At 44.1% G+C, this 21,530-nt stretch overlaps 1 protein-coding gene across 1 annotated transcript in view; it reads left to right on the top strand.

Annotated features, from left to right (window-relative positions):
* Positions 1–13,170, top strand: part of LRP10 (LDL receptor related protein 10) — a 68,449-nt gene extending 55,279 nt beyond the window's left edge. Inside the window, exon 5 of the mRNA XM_069761784.1 lies at positions 7,236–13,170. Coding sequence (XP_069617885.1) covers positions 7,236–7,796 — 561 coding nt within the window. The 3' untranslated portion in view covers positions 7,797–13,170. The remainder of the gene's footprint in view (positions 1–7,235) is intronic.
* Positions 13,171–21,530: the final 8,360 nt, after the last annotated feature.

The following is a 21,530-nucleotide window of genomic DNA, read 5'->3' as shown; positions in this document are numbered from 1 at the left end:
TCTCTCTCCTCTGATATGATCTAACACATCAGAGGAGAGATAAATGGGGTCCCTCTGAGCCCCCTTGTACCTACAGCACCTCCTGCATCCCCCGGTCCTGTCCCCCAGCCCTTGGCGTCGTCTTTCGGAAAGAAAATGGTGGGCGCATGCGCAGTGCACCTTCCAGGATCTGCCGGCCGGCACCCAGCAACAATAGATTTTTTTTTATTGGTTAATTTTGATCATTGTGATGGACCCTGTCAGAGTGATCAAAATAAAAAAAATAGTAACTCAAACACCACTTTATCACCCCCTTAGTTAGGTAAAAACAATAATAATAAAGAAATTCTGTTGGAGTTGGATCTAGGGTTAGAGCTATGTGGGTTGGGGTTAGAGCTAGGGTTGGAGTTGGGCTTAGAGCTAGGGTTGGGGTTTGGCTAGGGTTAGAGCCAGGGTTGGGGTTTGGCTAGGGTTGGGGTTGGGCTACGGTTAAGAGTTGGGGTTGGGCTACGGTTAAGAGATGGGGTTTGGCTACGGTTAAGAGTTTGGGTTTGGCTAGGGTTAGAGTTGGGGTTTGGCTAGGGTTAGAATTGGGGTTTGGCTAGGGTTAGAGTTGGGGTTTGGCTAGGGTATAGGTACCGTTACACTAAACGATTTACCAACGATCACGACCAGCGATACGACCTGGCCGTGATCGTTGGTAAGTCGTTGTGTGGTCGCTGGGGAGCTGTCACACAGACAGCTCTCTCCAGCGACCAACGAAACTGTCTTCAATGATGCCGAAGTCCCCGGGTAACCAAGGTAAACATCGGGTTACTAAGTGCAGGGCCGCGCTTAGTAACCCGATAGTTACCCTGCTTACCATTGTAAAAGTAAAAAAAAAAAAAACACTACATACTTACATTCCGATGTCTGTCACGTCCCCCGGCGTCAGCTTCCCTGCACTGTGTAAGCGCCGGCCATAAAGCAGAGCGGTGACGTCACCGCTGTGCTCTGCTTTACGGCCGGCGCTGACACAGTGCAGGGAAGCTGACGCCGGGAGACGTGACAGGCATCGGAATGTAAGTATGTAGTGTGTTTTTTTTTCTTTTACAATGGTAACCAGGGTAAATATCGGGTTACTAAGCGCGGCCCTGCGCTTATTAACCCAATATTTACCCTGGTTACAGGTGAACACATCGCTGGATGGGCGTCACACATGCCGATCCAGCGATGACAGCGGGTGATAAGCGACCAAAAAAAGGTCCTGATCATTCCCCTGCGACCAACGATCTCCCAGCAGGGGCCTGATCGTTGGTCGCTGTCACACATAAAGATATCGTTAGCATGATCGTTGCTACGTCACAAAAAAGCGTGATGTTGCAGCGATATCCTTAACGATATCGTTATGTGTGAAGGTACCTTTAGAGCTTGGGTTAGAATTGGGGGGTTTCAACTGTTTAGGTACATCAGGGGGTCTCCAAACGCGAAATGGCGACCGCCATTGATTCCAGCCAATTATGCGTTCAAAACGGTGCTCCCTCCCTTCTGAGCCCTGCCATACGCCTAAACAGTGGCTTTCCCCCACATACGGGGTATCGGGTAGGTCCTAGTCTGACCAATCGGAGGCCTTGTACTCCATCTTTGCTGTTTCATTAGTGGCTCCACATGAACAGACAACCTCCATTGAGATGAACAGAAGATGTAAAAATAGCTGAGAACATTCACTCAGCGATATCTTTATCTGCCATAGGCTTAAATGGAAAGTGACCGCTCTGTGCTAGAAACTTATTAGCTTGTGCAGCCAGTCTCCTATTCCATTATCATTGTCCCAACGCATCTAAAATGAAATTCTGTGTTAAGTTTTGATTAAAAATTTCCAATGTTGATCCCATAGCTCTTAGGCAGATTTAGACCAGGTGCTCAGTTGCTTCTGAGTTTCCTTTAGGAGGCTCCATTACAAGTTTTTCATTTTCACTGCAATAGTTTTTCCATTAAATTTACTGAAAAAAAAACCAGACTCAAAGTCAGAGGAGTCCATTTGATGACCAGAGAAGGGTGAAGATTAGTGATGAACGGACGTGCTCCGATAACATGTAATCCAAGCGTTCTCAGGTGCTAATCGACTCATTTTGGCATGCTTGAAAAAAATGTTAGTCCCCATGGCTGCATGTCTCGCGGCTGTTCAACAGACGCAACACATGCAGGGATTGCCTGTTTGTTATAATAACATATTCGAGCAAGCCGAAGTCACAGTTAGCACCTGAGCATGCTTGGATAACACTTTCGCTCATCAATAGTGGGGATATATAGAAGCAAAGCCAGTGGGATGATGTATGTAAATGATTGGCCCCGCCGTGAAGCACCGAGTGCCTGTAATTGGCTTGAACAGTCATTCTGCGCTGACGGTCACTTGAAAGGGACACTGTCAGCGCAGAATGACTGTTCAAAACCAAGCACAGGTGCTCAGTGCATCACCTTCACACCTGCTTGGTTTCCATTTATCTCCACCCTTATCTGGCTCTATGAAGCCTGTCAGAGGATGGGGGTGGATATTGAGGGAAACCAAGCAGGGGGGAAGGTGTATGTAAATAATTAGCCTCACCTTTATGCACCGAGCAGTGGTACTTATATCGGCACAGAATGTTCAAATCCCATAACTTACCAAATGAATGTTCAGCAAAAAGTAGAAAGGGATTTTCACTGCAGGGTCTGAGTGGTTAACTCTGGGAAATGCCTGGCTAGCTGCAGAGTCAGCTGTTTGCTAGGAGCTAGACCCATTAGTGATCAGCTAATTGCCACACCAGATCCGCTCCATTGTAAAGAGGGTTGACTTATCAGGGTAAAAAAAAAAAAATAGAGTTATGTAGTGGCCCCAAATGCGTCTTTTTATGGTAGTCATTACACTGTGTACACAATTATTAGGCAGTTTGTAATTTTGATTAATTTTAAGATTGATCAACTGCCGATCAACACAAATGGTTAATTAACTTGAATATCTAAGAAAATTAAAAGGGAGGTTTGTCTGTCTTGTGCCACGTTCATATGCTCAGAATTTTACCTCAGTATTTGTAAGCCAAAAACAGAAGTGGAACAAATAGAGGAAAAGTATAATAGAAACATATGCACCACTTCTGTATTTATCACCCACTCCTGGTTTTGGCTACAAATACTGATGTAAAATACTGACCAAATACTGATAGTGGACGGCAGCCTTAGGATAATATCTATGTGTTCCGAGTTATTGGGCAACTGTTGGTGTGCAGAATTATTATGCTACTAAATGAGAAAAGTAAATTTTCCATCTCAGTTGCTTATTGTTAACTGTTAACGTGAGAATAATAACAAAACAACTCAAAATGTAGAAAATGCATTTAATTTCCAAACAAATACCAGTGACCAATATAGCCTCCAAATCTTCTGTATTGTATGCATAATGATCTGAGCTATACAATTGTCATATTATTAATCCACACAGTGAATGCTGTTTATAAATAAATACCATATTTTTCGGATTTCAAGATGCACTTTTTTCCCCCAAAAATTTGGTGGTAAAATGGGGGGCGTCTTATAATTTGAATATACCTTACCGACTGCTGTGGAGCAGGGTCCCAAGAGAAGGTAAGAGTGGCGCGTTACTGCAGGCTGGGATGAGCGGGTGTTCAGTGCTGCGGGTGCCCTGCCGACACTTTGTGAGAGCCTGGAGCCCCCGTACTTCCATTGTTTACAATGCGGTGGACTCCGGGAAAATGGTTGCCAGGGGAAGCGCATGCGTAAATGGTGATCTCTGCACAGATCTCTCTGGAGATGAGATCTCGTCGCCAAGATCTTCATCTGTGCATGCGTCGCCCCCAGCAGACATTTTCCCGGACTCCATCGCATTGTAAACCATGGAAGTACGGGGGCTCCGGGCTTTCACAATATGTCAATGGAGCCCCTGCACCACCAAACACCTGCAGCGTCGCACATCCGAGCACCCCTTTCTCCCAGTCTGGGGTCCGCAGCATCGTCCCACTCCTGCCTCCGCCAGCAGCGACCCTGGGACCCTTCTTCACCGCAGCTTACTGGGTTAAGCAATAAGACTCATGGACACTCCTGCCTCCGCCAGCAGCGGCCCTGGGACCCTTCTTCACCGCAGCTTACTGGGTTAAGCAATAAGACTCATGGACACTCCTGCCTCCGCCAGCAGCGACCCTGGGACCCTTCTTCACCGCAGCTTACTGGGTTAAGCAATAAGACTCATGGACACTCCTGCCTCTGCCAACAGCGACCCTGGGACCCTTCTTCACCGCAGCTTACTGGGTTAAGCAATAAGACTCATGGATTGTAAGAAGCACCACCATTTTATTTTAAAAAAAAAATGTTTTTCCTATTTTTCTCCTCAAAATTTGGGGTGCGTCTTATAATCCGCAAAATACGGCAAATTGTTTGTTATTGGGGCGCAAAACAATTGATCACCTAAGGGTTAAAAAAAAACTTCAATTTTTTTTCCCTGAAAAATGAGAAAATGTAGCTCTGAAGTTTCAGAAGTAAAATGTATGATGTTGGGGCAATAAACTGCAGTAGAAACGCTGTGAAAGGCCACAGAAGCTCCTCAAGACCGTATTCTGACATGGAACACATTTCCATTACTTGTAACCTGTAACATCATTGCTGACTATCCAAGTAATGATTAATATTAGTGATCAGCATTTCTAATCATTAAGCCCCAATGCAGTGTTCTTGTATTTCCCATCATATATCTTGAGATCAGAATGTAAAAACCTGAGAATATAGTCATATTGTGAAAGCTTACAGTATCGCACCACCACTCACAAAAATATGTATAATCCAGCCTTCAGCTGTATCTGTATCTCCTTTTATGTTATATTCCACCGTTAACAATCTATAGTTGGCGTTTATAAGGAACTAGATGGTTGCCCTGTAATAGTATGCATGTGTTGAGTATGTCACCATGGAACAGACAGACCAACTGTTGGGGGGTTTACATTAGAATATAAACTAATAATATAACTGTGCACATTTATGGAAAGTAGTATAAGTTCCCAGACAGTCAAACAGTGTAACAGTAGTAAACGGAATTTCTTGAGAAAACACTTATCAGTCTGATGAGGACTTGCTTGTAGGGTCGACTTCTCCAATGCAGGCGCCTAGAAACAGCGGCACTTGTCGACTCGGAAGTCTCTCCTCTGTCTCCATTGAACTGGAAACTCCGGGGTTAAATCTTTGCAGTCTCTTCTCAGGGTGAAAACTGGAAGCAGGAAGTAGAACAACCACACTGCTGCAGGGTTCTCTGTATGTTAAGCGTACAGTCTCTCTGCAGTAGCAATGCTACACACACTGAGCAGTTTACTTGTCACACTCAAGGGTCTCGGCTTGTCACTGCGGTCACCGGGGCTGCGTGCTCGGGTCACTGTCTCTGCCCTGTCAGGGGGAAAGTCTCCTCTGATCATGGAGGCTTCCGAGTCCACACCCTCCCATCCAGCCTTCACTATGGCTCGTATCTCAGCCTCCGTGCCCTCACGGGGAGCACTCTCTTGGGAAGCGTGGTGCTGCAGCCTGCTTTCTCTCTGGTGTGCTGTCCCCTCTCTCTGGCGTGCTCTGCTTTTGCGCCCTCTGCCTGCCCGCTCTTTTGGACCACCGCCCCTTCGTCTTCCTCTCTGCCCCCAGCAGTCACATGGTCTCCTTTGTCCAGGGCAGAAAGTCCTCCCCCCGACAACCCAGCTGTCCAACTAAGTGGTTCCAGGTAAGGAGCAGGAAAAGCTACCTCCTTTGGGCTCTTCTTCCTCTTCACCCCCTAACAGCCCGATTCTTATGCATCGGATATTCTAGAATATGTATAGTAGTGTATAGCACAGCCCATGTAGTGTATAGCACAGCCCACGTAGTGTATAGCACAGCCCACGCTGTGTATAGCACAGCCCACGTAGTGTATAGCACAGCCCACGCTGTGTATAGCAATGTGGGCACTATATCTCTGTTTAAGAATTAAAATAAAAAATAGTTATATACTCACCTTCCGGCGGCCCCCGGATCCAGCCCAGGCATTTAGCGATGCTCCTCACGACGCTCCGGTCCCAAGAATGCATTGCGGCAATAACATGTGATGATGTAGTGGTCTCGCGAGACCGCTACGTCATCTCCAGTCATTGCCGCAATGCATTCTTGGGACCAGAGCGTCGTGAGGAGCAGGAAAGGCGACAGAAGGTGAGAATATAATGATTTTTTATTTTCTTTAGTATTTTTAACATTATATCTTTTTACTATTGATTCTGCATAGGCAGCATCAATAGTAAAAAGTTGGTCACACAGGGTTAATAGCAGCGTTAACGGACTGCGTTACACCGCTATGGGGGCACTGACTGAAGGGCAGTAGGGAGTGGGCACTGACTGGAGCGGGAATAGGACGGGGCGAATTCGCGCCTGACTGTGCCCGTCACTGATTGGTCACGGCCAGGCGGCCGCGACCGATCAGCGACGTGGGATTTCGGTGACAGACTAACAGACGGAAGTGACCCTTAGACGATTATATAGATAGATGGGTTTGCTATACCTGCCGGGATTAAAACCGGACCTGAGACTTTTTAAAGACTACTATTTAAATGTAGAGTTTTGGGGAGAAACGGACAGGAAATTTTGGGAGGATGGGGCACAGAGATTGCTTGGTGGATGTACAAGGATGCATAAATATGAACACCTACGAGAGTGGTTCAGAATAGAAGCACACACACAGAGGAGAATAAAAAGAAAGACAAGCACGCACACAGTCATTCTCTCGGAGTGGCCCACACTGACACTACCAATCATTTTAATGACTGGCAATTATACCTGTAATGGAAGAGAGGTGCTGTGTTTCCTTGAACATTTTCTGTCTCTGTGAATCATCTCTCTGCTCCATCTAGTGGTCACTGGAAATGTTCTTGACGTTCATTTACCAGATCGTCAAGTTGGAGGTTTTTCTCTTAGCCCTATTTAGCATTTTGAACATACAATGATTTTTGTTTTTTAGAAATTTCCTTGCGATAAGTGTCTATGGTTTGTGCTTAAATCTTGTGCATGCAGATTGAAGATTGTTTATGCCCAGTAATCTATCTTCCAAACTCCCTTTTAAGACTTCCATTTTTAAATATTAATGTTTTGTCATTCTCATGTAAGGATGATGTCTGTAAAGCGCTGCAGAATGTTAGCGCTATGTAAAAATAAACATTATTATTATTATTAAGACATCCAGCATTAAAAATGCAGTAATATGTAACATTTTATTCTTCTCTTTATAGGGCTCGTTTATGGGAAACCTTCGCAGTCTACTACAGTTTCTTCATCAGACACCACCTCTTCCAGCTGGAGGCCTAAATGAACTGCCTCCAAGGCGTCGTCCCCCACGACCTGTTAGGCGCCTTCTGCGGAGACTTCGTAGATGGGGTCTTCTTCCTCCCCGAACGCAGGGGACACAAACTGAATCACCGCAGAATCCAAGCACCGGTCCTTTGCAGCCAACATCAGAAGGCAGCGATCATACCTCTGCTCCTTTACTCCCTCTGAAGACTCCTTTAGAGTCCCTGAATTATTCTTTTTCCTTGACTGAGCCCTCATCTGCCCCTCAAGCCTTCCCCGTGGAGGATAGGAGTGGACTCATGATGGGCATGATGCAGGTTGTGCGAGAATCGGCTTTGCATCCCCTTGAGGGTGAAGACCTTTTAAATGGAAGGAGAGGCGAGGGTTTTGGGGATGATGCTGTGGGACTGGAAGGAACTGAAGATGAAGATGAAATGTTGCTGTTGCCTCTTGCAGAAGGTTATGATGTGGCAACAGGAGATGTGGGGTTAATTTTATGTTAGCATAGCTTCTTCCCCATCTTCTTATTAAATATTTGCACATAGTGCTGCTGATCAGTGCTTGAAACTTAGTGAAGAACAATGTGATGATGGAGGGGTTATTGAATTCTACCATCGATACATCAGCATTGTGCGGAGACTGTAATGACATGTGTCTTGCATCTATGTGCAGCTGAGCTGTGTACACTTAGTGCTGTGATGCTGGAATTCAGTATAACCCATAGGCCGGGCTAGATCCGCTGTGTTTAATGTCCTTTTAGTTTTCGCTTTGAACACCAATTTACAGTTTTATATATGGCTATAATCTCTCTATGCAGTTTAGTAAATTTGTACATGTCCATGTTCCTCTAGCACAGTGTTTCTCAACTCCAGTCCAAGAGCCACCTACAGGTCATGTTTTCAGGATTTCCTTAGTGTTGCCCAGGTAATGGAATGAATGCTTGAGCGGGTGATGAAATTATCACCTGTGCAATACTAAGATATCCTGAAAACTTGACCTGTTGGTGGCTCTGGAGGACCGGAGTTGAGAAACGCTGCTCTAGCACCAGCCTGTATTCTAGCCCAGAGCAGTATTCACAATTCGTTTCACTCAGCGGGTGCTTCCCTAAAGCTTCATCACATCATTGTGCAAGGCTGGTGTAAGACTAAGGCCCCAATTTATCTGCTTGGAACAGAATTATTTTTGGAAAGTAGGCCGACCTTCATCAGAAGAGTGTGTGTGGTCAAGCAATTTCCTTTTAACCTCCCTGTCTGTTGGTCTTTGGTCCTCTCATGTCCCGCAGCAATGATGTGAAGTCCGTCATTGACGTTACCGCTGCAGCCAGTCACAGGCTGCACTCATGTGAATGATGGATGCTTCACTTCAAGACAGTTGGTATCGCCGAAATAGCTGTGGTTTGAGTTGGCGAGTAAAACAAATTATATAATTTTATATAATTTTCTGTCCTTAGCGCAATTTTGAAAAATCCCAGACAGACAACCCCTTTAAGTAAAATCTGTTACTAAATCGTGATTAACACTGTTGCCATGGAGCTTCTCCATTCTGATAAGTGGAGATAGAAGCAGCAATAAAAAGAACCATAGAGAGATTGACATACAGAAAGACTTAATGGAGCAGATGCTTTAGAGAAAAATACTGATTAGAAACTGAAGTATCTGCAAAGATTCTCGTCCTCTTTACATCGGAACTGTAAACTGTTGTTCAATACGTTATCAAGGTTCCATCACACACGTAAATGTAAGGTCCTTTTCGGAAAACAAAATGTTCCTTTTGCGACTTGTTTTTGATGACCATTTGTAAGGGAATGTGATTTAGAGAGACTTTTATGAACGAGGCCATAGGGTGTGCTTATGTGTACAAACCCGTACATTTCCCTTACTAGTACGCACTCCTGCTCTGCTATTCTGTCTAGGGTTACTCAACCCTCTCTCCCTCCTATGAGCAGAAGTAGTTTGTGACTACTGTCAATGGCGAAACAGATCACGGTAGACCGTGGTGACGAGACTTGTCTGGGATGTATCAAAGGCGATATTTGTGCTCTGGACATAGTATTAGACCTTAGGGAATACGCACAAGTATTATCAATCATTTAGGGATTTCGCAGGCTATGATGCATCCCATGAGCTACAGGAAACAAGTGGTTTGTTTTTGCTTAATTTATCACCACACCATGAATACAAATCATGTGTTTAGAAAAGGATAGATGACACAAAACCCCGAAGTATTCATTAGCACATTCATGTTTTTACCTCATTTAATAAAGGTTGTTATATTGGTAGATTCTGAATACAGTGTCAGGCCACATTCACACGCTCAGTATTTTAACCTCCGTATCTGTAAGCCAAAACCAGGAGTGGTGATAAATACTGAAGTGGTGCATATGTTTCTATTATACTTTTCCTCTAATTGTTCCTCTCCTGGTTTTGGCTTACAAATACTGATGTGAAATACTGACCACATACTGAACGTGGCCTTAAGCTGCTTTTAGATCTGTGCTACAGGCACAGAATCTTGACCTCTAAAGTTAATGCCCTGTAGGCGGCTATAGAGCTCTGCCTCCAATAATGATGACCCACAGGAGTTCCCTAGTACTCAAACTTGCCCATGACAGCATTGTGAGAGGGGCCTCAATATTAGGCAGTCCGAGTATTCAGATGACGATGTTTATCATTTGTCAGAATTTCAGTATGAATCATGTTCTAACCACTCTTATTGATACTATGTCCCTCATAAAAGTCAATGGAGTATGAGGAAAACCCAAATGATACCTAGCTCTGTATTTGCTTCGTATGTCTGCAGCCATTAGCAATATGACGCAGAGATTAATTTATATAGCCCTATTTGTGCTTGTTTAAGGGCTGCTGGTTCTCATTGAGGAGACCAACTGTATGAAGTCTTGTATGGAGTGCCCAAGGTAGGGGAAAGTATGCAGAATAAAGGGGTCATACAGAAATGTTATTTTCGTTTATGGGGCTAAGAACTAACAGGCAGGTAGTCGCTAACTATCTGTCTGTTCTACCCGGGAACAATCTCGGCCTGCCATTCTTCTGTTCTATTTCTCCTCTTGCCAACATAGCAGTTCTTTCTCTTCCAGTCTTCTTACTGACAGGGCGTTACTGCAGATGTCATGCTGATTGACAGATTGCTCCCAGCAGTTAGACAGTGGAGAGCAGGCTGTCAATCAGCATGACATTAGCAGAAATGCCCCGTAAACACCAAAATGGATGTAAACTTGACCCAGCAGAAATCATTACCAAGCAGTTGGTTAACAACTACCTGCCTGTAAGTTCTTAGCCCCATTCACAAAAATAATAAAAATCAAGATAACCCCTTTTATCTCCTATCTACAAAAAGAAAAACTCTAGTGATGCATATAGGTAGTGATAAGCAAATATGTTCGGATAAGGTGTTATCCGGGCATGCTCGTGTGCTAGCCAATATTTTCAAGTTCCCGAGCCTGCATGTCTTGTGACTGTTACAACAGCCGTGAGACATGCAGCCGCGGGGACTCAAAACATAATTTTCAAAGACACTGTTAGCACACAAGCATGCTCAGATAACTCAAAATCCAGCTCACCACCTGCGATTCCACATTTCTGGAGCATGGAAGCATGAATAGCACCTGGGCAGGGTGCAACATCCAATGGAGAAAGCAGAAAAATCCAGATCACAGATGAAATCCAAAAAAAGTGCATTTTATTTTCCGAGGTGCATGAAGCAAAGATTAAAATTGTGTTAACAAAAAAGAGAATACAGGCATCTTTTGCCGCGTTTCGAGCAACATGCGCTCTGTTATCTTGACAAAGAGTGCATGTCGCTGGAAACGCGTCAAAAGATGCCTGTATTCTGGTTTTTTTTGTTAACACACAATTTTAATCTTTGCTTCATGTACTTTGGATAATAAAATGCACTTTTTTGGATTTCATCTGTGATCTCGGATAACACCTTATCTGAGTACTTTCGCTCAACACTAGTAGTTGGTAGTTTTCCTGTAAGCCAGTCTCATCTAGTTAACCAGTATCCTGTTTTGTACAAATGAGGGCAAAGGGCCCTGGAAAAATGCTGCGTATTGATTAGTGATGAGCGAGTGTACTCGTTGCTTGGGTGACCTCCGAGTATTTATGACTGCTCGGAGATTTAGTTTTCATCGCGGCACCTGAATGATTCCCTAGCAACCAGGCAACCCCAACATGTAATCAAGCTGTCTAGTAGCTGTAAATCATTCAGCTGCAGCGATGGAGCTAAATCTCTCAACACTAACAAATACTCGGTCACCTGAGCAACGAGTACACTCGCTCATCACTAGTATTGATGGCTATCTTGTTTGGCTAGTAATGTTCCAAGGCTCTAACACAGGAGTGGGGAATCCTTTTTTTCTGCGAAAGGCCATTTGGATATTTATACCATTCTTCTGGGGCCGTACAAACTCCACCCACAAAGTACATCCTGACTCTGGCACTGGTGTCAGGACTAGTGTTGAGCATTCCGATACCGCAAGTATCGGGTATCGGCCGATATTTGCGGTATCGGAATTCCGATCCCGAGTTCCAATATTTTTGCGATATCGGGAATCGGGATGAATATTTATGTGTAAAATAAAGAATAAAAATAAAAAATATGAATATACTCACCCTCGGACGTGCCCTGGTTGTAACCGCTGCAACCGGCAGTCTCCATTCCTAAGAATGAGCGAGTGAAGGACCTGCGATGACGTCGCGGCTTGTGATTGGTCGCGTGAGCGGTCATTCTTGGGAACGGAGGCTGCCGGTTACACCGCTAAGGTCCAGGGTCCGCCGGAGGGGTGAGTATATCCATATTTATTTTTATTCTTTATTTTTTACATGAATATGGATCCCAGGGCCTAAAGGAGAGTTTCCTCTCCTTCAGATCCTGGGAACCATTCCAGGATACATTACGATATTTGTGTCCCATTGACTTGTATTGGTATCGGCGATATCCGATATTTTTCGGATATCGGCCGATACAATCCGATACCGATACTTTCAAATATCGGAAGGTATCGCTCAACACTAGTCAGGACATAATCTTTCATTGCATGCCCTTCAATGTTCAGTAGTGAACACTGCGTGTGTGTGATAACAGAGCAAGAAGAAATTAATGAGCTGGTGACAATCAAAATACACCTCCCTGCCCAAGAATGAGGTCCCTGAGAATCTGCCCAGGGGCCTGATAAAAGGTCACTGAGGCCCGTAAATGGCCCTGGGGCCTGAGTTTCCCCACCCCTGCTCTTAACATCTATGGGTCTGAAGTTGCTGTACTCAGTTGCTACATAGCTGGCACTACAGGGACTTTTTTCTTGTGTAAATTACAAAACAAAAGCTTTCCTTTTAAAAAAAAAAAAATGCAAAAAACTTAGACATGACATTAAAACAATGTAAAGTGAGCCATCATGTTTGTTGAGAGAACTGAAAAATAAACGTGGCCATACACATTAGATGAATGTCCGTCCAGCGTGTATGGTGAGAGTCCAGATTGAGGCTGTCTATCAGAGTACATAGCCACCTGATATTAAAAGACATGCTATGAAAATACCTGTTAAAAAGAAAAGTAATTTGAGGTTTGTGTATAATCCCTACCGTGTATAAAAGTAATTTGCTTACTAGATGACCTGCCTCCAGCTTTCCCGCTCTGTTCATTGATCTATAGCAACATTTGTTATATTTCTGACACCTTGATAGCAGTTAATATAAGTTTTGTTGATGTATGAGTATTTTTTTATGCAATTCTGCTTTATAATAATACGTTGTCATTTATTATAGAGCTGCCTTAGACAGGCAACTGAGCAGTCAAAGTGCTAGACCACTTTCTATGCCGGCTTTAAAAAGGTCCTATAAAACTGGGTAAGGAATGTTTTAGGAGATCACACATATATATATATATATATATATATATATATATATATATATATATTTTTTTTTTTTTTTTTGTTTAACTAGTGAAGTCACTGAGGCAATAAATGCCAGAACACATTATGGTTAAATGGAAATAGTGTCAATGCTGCACATTTTGTCACATAATGAGTAAAATAGTAAAACTGCACACCTGCCTGATGTGGCATCGTACCAGAAGGAAATACTACACAGGCCCCCTAGGTAAATGTAGTAATAGTGGGAATAATCGGAGAGAAAAAAGGCATTATGTGCTGCTTTCAAAGACATTGTAAGCAAGTAAGATATTTTGCATGAGTATACGTACGTTATTGGAGTAACCAGCTTTGTGGTAAAGCACATTGCTCAATTTCAGGGGGGCCAATAATGAAGCACATAATGCACAATTTTCTTTCATCATCGTTGGAGCAATGAAATCGCCCACCACTCATAGGTGCCGTATGTTGATTGGTACTGTCGTCACAGGCTGGCCCCCTTTCTGGATTAGTGGATTAGTCACTAAAATGAATATGTGCTGTGTGCGCAGTCGTTTTTTAATGACTATCTTCACTCCATCACCCATTTCTAGGTCTTTGCTGTCTTGACAATCAGTGGGAAATTGTTTTTCTATAATATGTCGACTTTTCTACAAAAGGGGAATCGCCCTGAATATTTCTCTCCCAAAATCTTTGTGTGAAAATAGTTTAAACCTCTTATTTTAGTATTGAAAAGTATAACTGAATCACTGAATATTTATTTTATTCGGTGCCCTGGATGTTTATGGGGTCCACAGCTGATTGTGCTACATTTTACCGGAGTAACATTATGGCCAGGTTTACACATGGCTGTTGTGCTGCAGTTTTTTACCACAACTTCATTACACAGAGCAAAAATAGACTTCTACTCCACAATTTGTGGATCCAATCACAAAAAAACAACCATGTCGACCTGGCCTGATAGTATTTCTGCTGCAGTTATGCAATGCCACGTGTTGGGGATGACTTAACACACACTTTGTTGTGGATGAGGTTCATTTTTATCAGAGAATGGGTTAATGATCGATGTGGGTTTGTACGCTGTGCTAAAATTATTTATTTTCTGTGATTGTACAATAATAAATCTTTGAAAGTTCTAAAGGATTTGTTGGGAATTTACTTTGTCAAAGCTTGTGAGACCTACTTATCAGGTCCATTGCTGCTCTGTGTGGGAGCTCCTATTATGTGGTGTCTAACCGATTTATTAGAAATGTCTTCACTACTAAAGTTTGCTCTCAGGCTTGGGGATAAATGGTAAAAACAAACCACAAAACAGAGTGAATTTATAATTCATTCATGATGACATATGACCCAGTAGACTAACACTGCATGCATTATTGCAATTCATAGTGGTGTGCAATCATGAAACATGTATCATTGCCATGGAACCAGTCATCTAAATCTGTCTATTCAGGGTTCATGGAGCTTTTTATTTTAAAAAAGTGCCAAAGCTTTTATACCAGTCTTATAAGCTGGGTACAGTGATACATTTATCATGTGTTTTTTTCCATTAGTCTCACTAAAGCTTGGAGCTAAAAGCAGATCTGTCTTCAGATTTTTACACTACAAACTGCCTACATTATGAGGCTTGTGACTAACTGTGAAAATCCATGCAATTGGGTCTAAGGCTGGTTTCACACTTGCGTTTTGATCTGCAGCGTTTTAAACGCATCTGCAAGTGCAGGAAAAAACGCATGTAAACGTGTACCAATGCAGCGTTTTTTAGACGCATGCGTTAACGCATGCGTCTAAAAAAAAAAAAGCAGCGTTTGTACGCATTTACATGCGTTTTTTCCTGCGTTTGTGTTTTTTGTGCGCAAGAAGAGAAATTTCACAAGAGCAAAAACAAGATAACCAGACACCACCAATGGGACTAGAGAGGACGTATATGATGGGCTCTCTATATATATACCCTGTCATGATGGATCTTCGCATGGAGAGCTTTTATTTCAACCTGGACTTCAGCTTCAAGATGTTTCTTGCCTGTGCTTTTGCTTGGGAGCAAGACCGAAACCGCGAAAGATGGAGAAGGAGACAACGTAGGCGTTTTTGGAGGCACCCCATTATTGAAGTGCGTGAGAGCCGTGGAGCCTATCACACGCTCTATGCCGAGCTGAATGCCAACCCGGAGAAATTCCAGGAGTACACGAGAATGTCGCAAGAATCGTTCCGGGATTTGCTGTCTCGTGTCCAAGGAGCCATACGGCGACAGGACACCCAGCTCCGTAGAGCGATTCCACCCGAGGAACGTCTGCTGGTGACATTAAGGTACATTCAAAATCTAAACCAATGACAGTCCAAATTTTGGTTATTCTGACATGTATTTTTTGTGTATTTTCCTCTTTTTTTTTTTCTTTTTTTTTTAACCACACCATAAAAAGAGTAGATTGTAATGTTGTTTTTTGTTTGTGTTTTTCTTCTTCATTTTCTTGCCACAGGGGAGAGTTTATCTTCCCTCCACTTCCAATACCGGCTTGGAATATCCACCCTGTCCGGAATAGTTGTGGACACCTGTCGGGCTTTATGGAATGTACTCCGTGATGAGTTTATACCACTACCCACTGCGGACATGTGGCGTGAAATTGCAGAAAAATTCTGGGATGTGTGCGATTTCCCCAACTGTTTAGGAGCAGTGGATGGAAAGCACATCCGCATTATCAAACCTGCCAGAACCGGATCGGAGTTTTTCAACTACAAAAAATATTTTTCTGTAGTGCTCATGGCAATAGCTGATGCGGACTGTCGCTTCATCGCCGTGGACATTGGAGCTTTTGGCCGTGGCAACGATTCCCAGACTTTCAAGAGCTCGGATATGGGCCGGCGTGTGTATGGCAACAATTTTAATTTTCCCCCTCCACAGCCTCTCCCCAACACTCAAGGCCCACCGCTGCCATTTGTTATGGTTGGGGATGAGGCCTTCCAGATGTGTGAAAATCTACTGAAGCCCTATTCCAGTCGTGACTTAGACCACACTAGAAGGATCTTCAACTACAGACTGACCAGGGCCCGAAGAACAGTAGAGTGTACCTTTGGCATTCTGGTCACTAAATGGCGCATTCTTGCATCAGCCATAAATCTAAAAGTGGAAACAGTTGACGAGGTGGTCAAAGCCTGTGTGGTTCTCCACAATTACATAATTACTAAGGAGCGACCCCACATTGAACTGGATGAACCAGTTGCACACCCACTGCCTGATTTCCAGCATCACCCGCTGCGGTCACCTGCAGCCGTTGGTCTCATGCGGGACCAATTTGCTGCCTATTTTGATTCAGATATTGGACGGGTGTCATGGCAGGACAATGTTGTGTAAATGTCCTGTTGTATCTTTATCTGTACCAGTAAGTTTCTACAATGAAAATATTTCACATTAATAAACTTTAGTGTTGGTTGTGTTGACCGTGTCTCCTATCTTTTTCCTCTCCAAACCAAGGTTGCCCAAAAACGGGCAGTTAGATCTGTATTTAATACCATTTTTTTGTAATCCAAAACCAGGAGTGGGTGATACAGGCAGAGGTGCTAGTTATTATGTTAATATCATAATTGACCTCTAATTGTTCCACTCCTTGTTTTGGTTTACAAATACTGATATAAAAAACTGGCCACATACTGCTAGTAATGGCAGCCATGTTGCTTTATTGGTAAGCTTGTTGACGTCATTGCGTCATGATTCTCTTCTCATGTATCCATTGGACACAAAATGGAGAGACAATCACTGTCACGCTATCTATACTCATCAAGTCAGGTGTCAGAAATAATGAATTCATGATAAACATATACAGGCTCATGAATTCACCTGGGCAGGTGAGCATAGATATGTAGCGTGTGACAACCATTGTCCACTCAATTGGTGTGTAATAGATTATGTATAAAGAAGAGAAAATGGTGGTTATACAAGGCAGTTATCTACTCAACAGGTCAGGTGTCATAACTTATGAGTTTTTGGACACCTGACCTGTTCAGTAGAGGACTGCACTGTATTTCCACCATTTTCTCTTCATACTGCCACACTAGGCATATACAAAAAGAGATTATGGAGATACATGTTATATTTTTGGGGCCACCTCATATCTGTATACTAAAGACACACATATAGCTGCAGTCATGTATTTTTAACTACTGGAGATATGTTGTGGCCCAAAAAATAAGTGTGTGGCGAAGTTTGTTGGCGCACGGTGTGTGTTGCCGGCGGCGATAGACACAATAAAGCAAACATAATTGTGGCAAATCAAACCTGTTTTATTTTGTTAAAGTCTAAAACTTATTTTTTTGGACCGCGCCGGCTTGGGGTAGAGTGATGTAAACTGGGGGTGTGAAGAACTGAGGCCTGGCTAACCGTGGACGACGCAGAGGTGGCAGGAGAAGGGGCAATGAAACTAGAACGGTCTGGAAGTTCGAGGATGGGGCTTGACACATGAGAGGCTTGAGACACACTGGAAGGGTGAGACAAAACTGACAATACAGACATATCGGTAGGGGGAGGAATACTAAGAGTTTTTTGTTTTTCTGAGTTTTTGGTTTTGCCTGGTAGGGGGATGTCTTGGTGGGCTCATATGCTGTAGCGTGGTGGTTGTAGACCCGTCAGGGTCCGGCTGCACTGTCTCACAGTCCATTGCGCTTGTCGAGCGCTCGGCCATGCCAGAGTCCTGCTGCGTCGTGGTGGGGGGGAACATAAAGCCCTGCCAGGGTCCTGCTGCATCGTGGTGGAGGCGGTCCTGAAAGCCACGCCAGGGTCCTGCTGCATCGTGGTGGGGGCGGTCCTGAAAGCCACGCCAGGGTCCTGCTGCATCGTGGTGGGGGCGGTCCTGAAAGCCACGCCAGGGTCCTGCTGCATCGTGGTGGGGGTGGTCCTGAAAGCCACGCCAGGGTCCTGCTGCATCGTGGTGGGGGCGGTCCTGAAAGCCACGCCAGGGTCCTGCTGCATCGTGGTGGAGGCGGTCCTGAAAGCCACGCCAGGGTCCTGCTGCATCGTGGTGGGGCCGGTCCTGAAAGCCACGCCAGGGTCTTGCTGCATCGTGGTGGGGCGGTCCTGAAAGCCATGGCAGGGTCCTGCTGCATCGTGGTGGGGCCGGTCCGAAAAGCCACGCCAGGGTCCTGCTGCATCGTGGTGTCAGTGGAGGAGGTCCAAGCCGGAGCAGCGGTGGTGGCGGTGGGATATCCAACTGCACTCATCATGGTGTTGGCTCTGTATTGGAGTCCGCCTGTGGAAGGAATTGAAGTGGCCATGCAGTGGTATGCAGCAGAGGTCGGCATGGAGGTTAATCGTGACGGCACAGTTGGATATGCCGCCACTGTCTCCTGTAAATAACGACTCTGCTGCATAACCTGCACAAAAGCAGCATTGCAGGCCTGCATCACACTGAGCTGGAGATCAGGGCTAAGGTGTTCCGACATGCCCTGCTCAATTTGGTTAAAAAAATGATGAGCTGGCCTCTGGAGGTCGGCTTTCACTTGATCAAGGCTTTTGGTGACCTCCTGGATGCGGCAATTGAAGAGGTTATGAGAAACATCCATTCGGTCACCTAAAGCCTTGATTGCGTCGTGTAAAACCGAGCTCAAGTGCAAAAACTCGGGCATGAGTGACCTGTCCGAAGCCCTCTGTCGCTGCCGGGATGAGCCCAAAAAAGGTGCAGGACTGCGAAAGGGGAAGACCTGATGGGCCAGCTCCCTGGTCTCCAGTTAGTGTGGAAGGCCCACCTGCTGCTGCGCTGCTGGATGGCTGGGACGGGTCCGTGGCTGCCGGATGAAGGACCACTCCAGAACCTGGGCCGACAGTCGTGCTGTGTAAAAAGGAAACAGAAAATTAATACCAAAAAATAACCAGATGCTAAATCCTGTGGAATTTTAAAATACAGATTATGTCAATACAATACAACCGAAAGCATGTGATAAAAACTTACGTTCTCTGGACTAGGACCGGTCTTAAAAATGACAGCACGCGATGATATTTGTACAGTCTGATCCTTGCTCCTGAACCACTGGCAGCACGACTATCTTGGCGCACGTGCTTGTTGAAGTGGTCCTTCATGGAACGCCAACGTGTTTTTACTTTGTCCACTGTTAAAAAAAAAAAAAAAAAAAAAAAACATTATGGTCAGGAAATGGACTTTTTGCCGTGCAAAGACAACTGTGTGTGATGAGAGAAACTCCGGAGAGTTTCTTTCATCACACACAGTCAAGAGAGCATGGCCAAGGTCTCTGCTGCTTCACACTGCAGTGCAATACTTACCAAATGCACTACGGACCCGTGCCGGGGCATTGTCCCAGCCATCCCACAACGCTTGGGCCATCTCATTCCATAAACGGCGGAGCGTGCTGTTCATCGAATTCAGTGGATCCCGGCTGTCCCACAACGGAACTCGCTCCTGGACCAGGGTTATTAGGAGGTCGTTGTCGATAAGGTCATCTTCCCGTAGTGAAACCTAAAAATTAAAGAAAATCATTAAAGTTTGCTCAATCACAAATCAAAAGAAAGCGAACCGATGATGAGAAATGGCATGAATACGAAAGTCAACATACAAAAGGATTCCAGAAGAAAAATTTAAAGAAATACGAGTGTAAAGAAAGGAAGATTCAAGAATATTACAATGAGGACAGTTAGCCTTGTATACATACCCGCTGCCGTCTTCCCACCGGACCTTGACTCCGCTGCTCCTGCCAGGTCTGTGCCTCAGTAAAAGTGCCCTAAAAAAAAGGAAAAATCAAATTGTCACATGTGTTGATGTGACAGTGAATACTCACCTCAGACATGCTCCACTTCCGACTGACGTGGCTCAAACTCCTTACCAGATGAAGACTCCGAAGAAGACATTCTGAGGCATGTAGAAAGAAAGAAATGGAAGAAATTAGGACATGTAGAGCCAAAAAATAGAAAATAAAGGCATTGATAGGGATATACTCACATTGATCTGGGTCTTGTCCTCCAAAATGCGGCCTGCCAGTGTCTTGTCTTCTTGAGAGTCTGATGAGAAGTGTCCTGAAACTTTCCCCAACCTCCCTTTTATCACCTTGATGGTAGGGGGTGGCTTATCAGTGTCTAGACATGGTTATCTTAATTAAAACGCATGCAAACGCATGTACGTAAAAACGCATGCGTTTCCATAGACACCAATGTATTTTTTGACGCAAATCAAACGCAAACGAACGCATGCGTTTTCATGCGTCAAAAAACGCCTCTGAAAATTACTACATGTTGCATTTCTGCGACCGAACGCATGCAGCAAAAAAATTTTTTAATGTTAAACATAGTAAAAAAAAATGCATGCGTTTATATGCGGTACAAACGCTGCAGATCAAAACGCAAGTGTGAAACCAGCCTTTGAGTGTAGACCTCTATGTTGAAATTGCAACACCAATTAGGAAATGACATGGAATTATGGAAATCATAGGATTGATAGCCTTAATGGAATTGGTTAAAAAATGGGGGGAAAAAAATAAAAAATTCAAAACGCTTGGATTTATTCAGTATCATGTCTGAGTGCCATGCAAAAATACATGCATTTAAAAGCCTTGGCATACTATCAATGAGGTTATTAGTTGTCTGAGGAATGTTCTGCCACACAATGTACAAGGGCCTAAAAATCATCAACATCCGCTGCTGGCAGATCCCTTGCTGTTCCAGATGTGATAGATTGGAGACAATTCCACAGAGTCTGCAGAGCATGGTATCACATTTAGGCCACACAGGCTGCTCACCGAAACATGATCATGCGGCCTGGCGTAACATTAAGTACATCTGGGACAACATTGGTGCATTCAGCAAAACATTCCTCAGACAACCACTAATAACCTCACTGATGGCAGCCAAGGCATGTACAGGTGCATCTCATAAAATTAGAATATCATCAAAAAGTTAATTTATTTCAGTTCTTCAATTCAAAAAGTGAAACTCATTTATTAGTCATTACAAACAGTGATCTATTTCAAGTGTTTTTCTGTTAATGTTGATGATTATGGCTTACAGCCAATGAAAACCCATAAGTCATTATCTCAGTAAATTAGAATACTTTATAACCCCAGCTTGAAAAACGTTATTATAAAATCAGAAATGTTGGCCTACTGAAATGCATCTTCAGCAAATGCACTCAATATTAGGTTGGGGCTTCTTTTACATCAATTACTGCATCAATGCAGTGTGGCATGGAGGCGATCAGCCTGTGGCACTGCTGAGGTGTTATGGAAGCCAAGATTGCTTTGATAGCAGCCTTCAGCTCATCTGCATTGTTGGGTCTGGTGTCTCTCATCTTCCTCTTGACAATACCCCATAGATTCTCTATGGAGTTAAGGTCAGGCGAGTTTGCTGGCCAATCAAGCACAG

Source organism: Ranitomeya imitator, chromosome 1, assembly GCF_032444005.1.
Source record: "Ranitomeya imitator isolate aRanImi1 chromosome 1, aRanImi1.pri, whole genome shotgun sequence".
Taxonomy (NCBI): domain Eukaryota; kingdom Metazoa; phylum Chordata; class Amphibia; order Anura; family Dendrobatidae; genus Ranitomeya; species Ranitomeya imitator.
The sequence above is the reverse complement of the archived record's forward strand: the minus strand, read 5'-3'. Positions and strand labels throughout refer to the sequence as shown.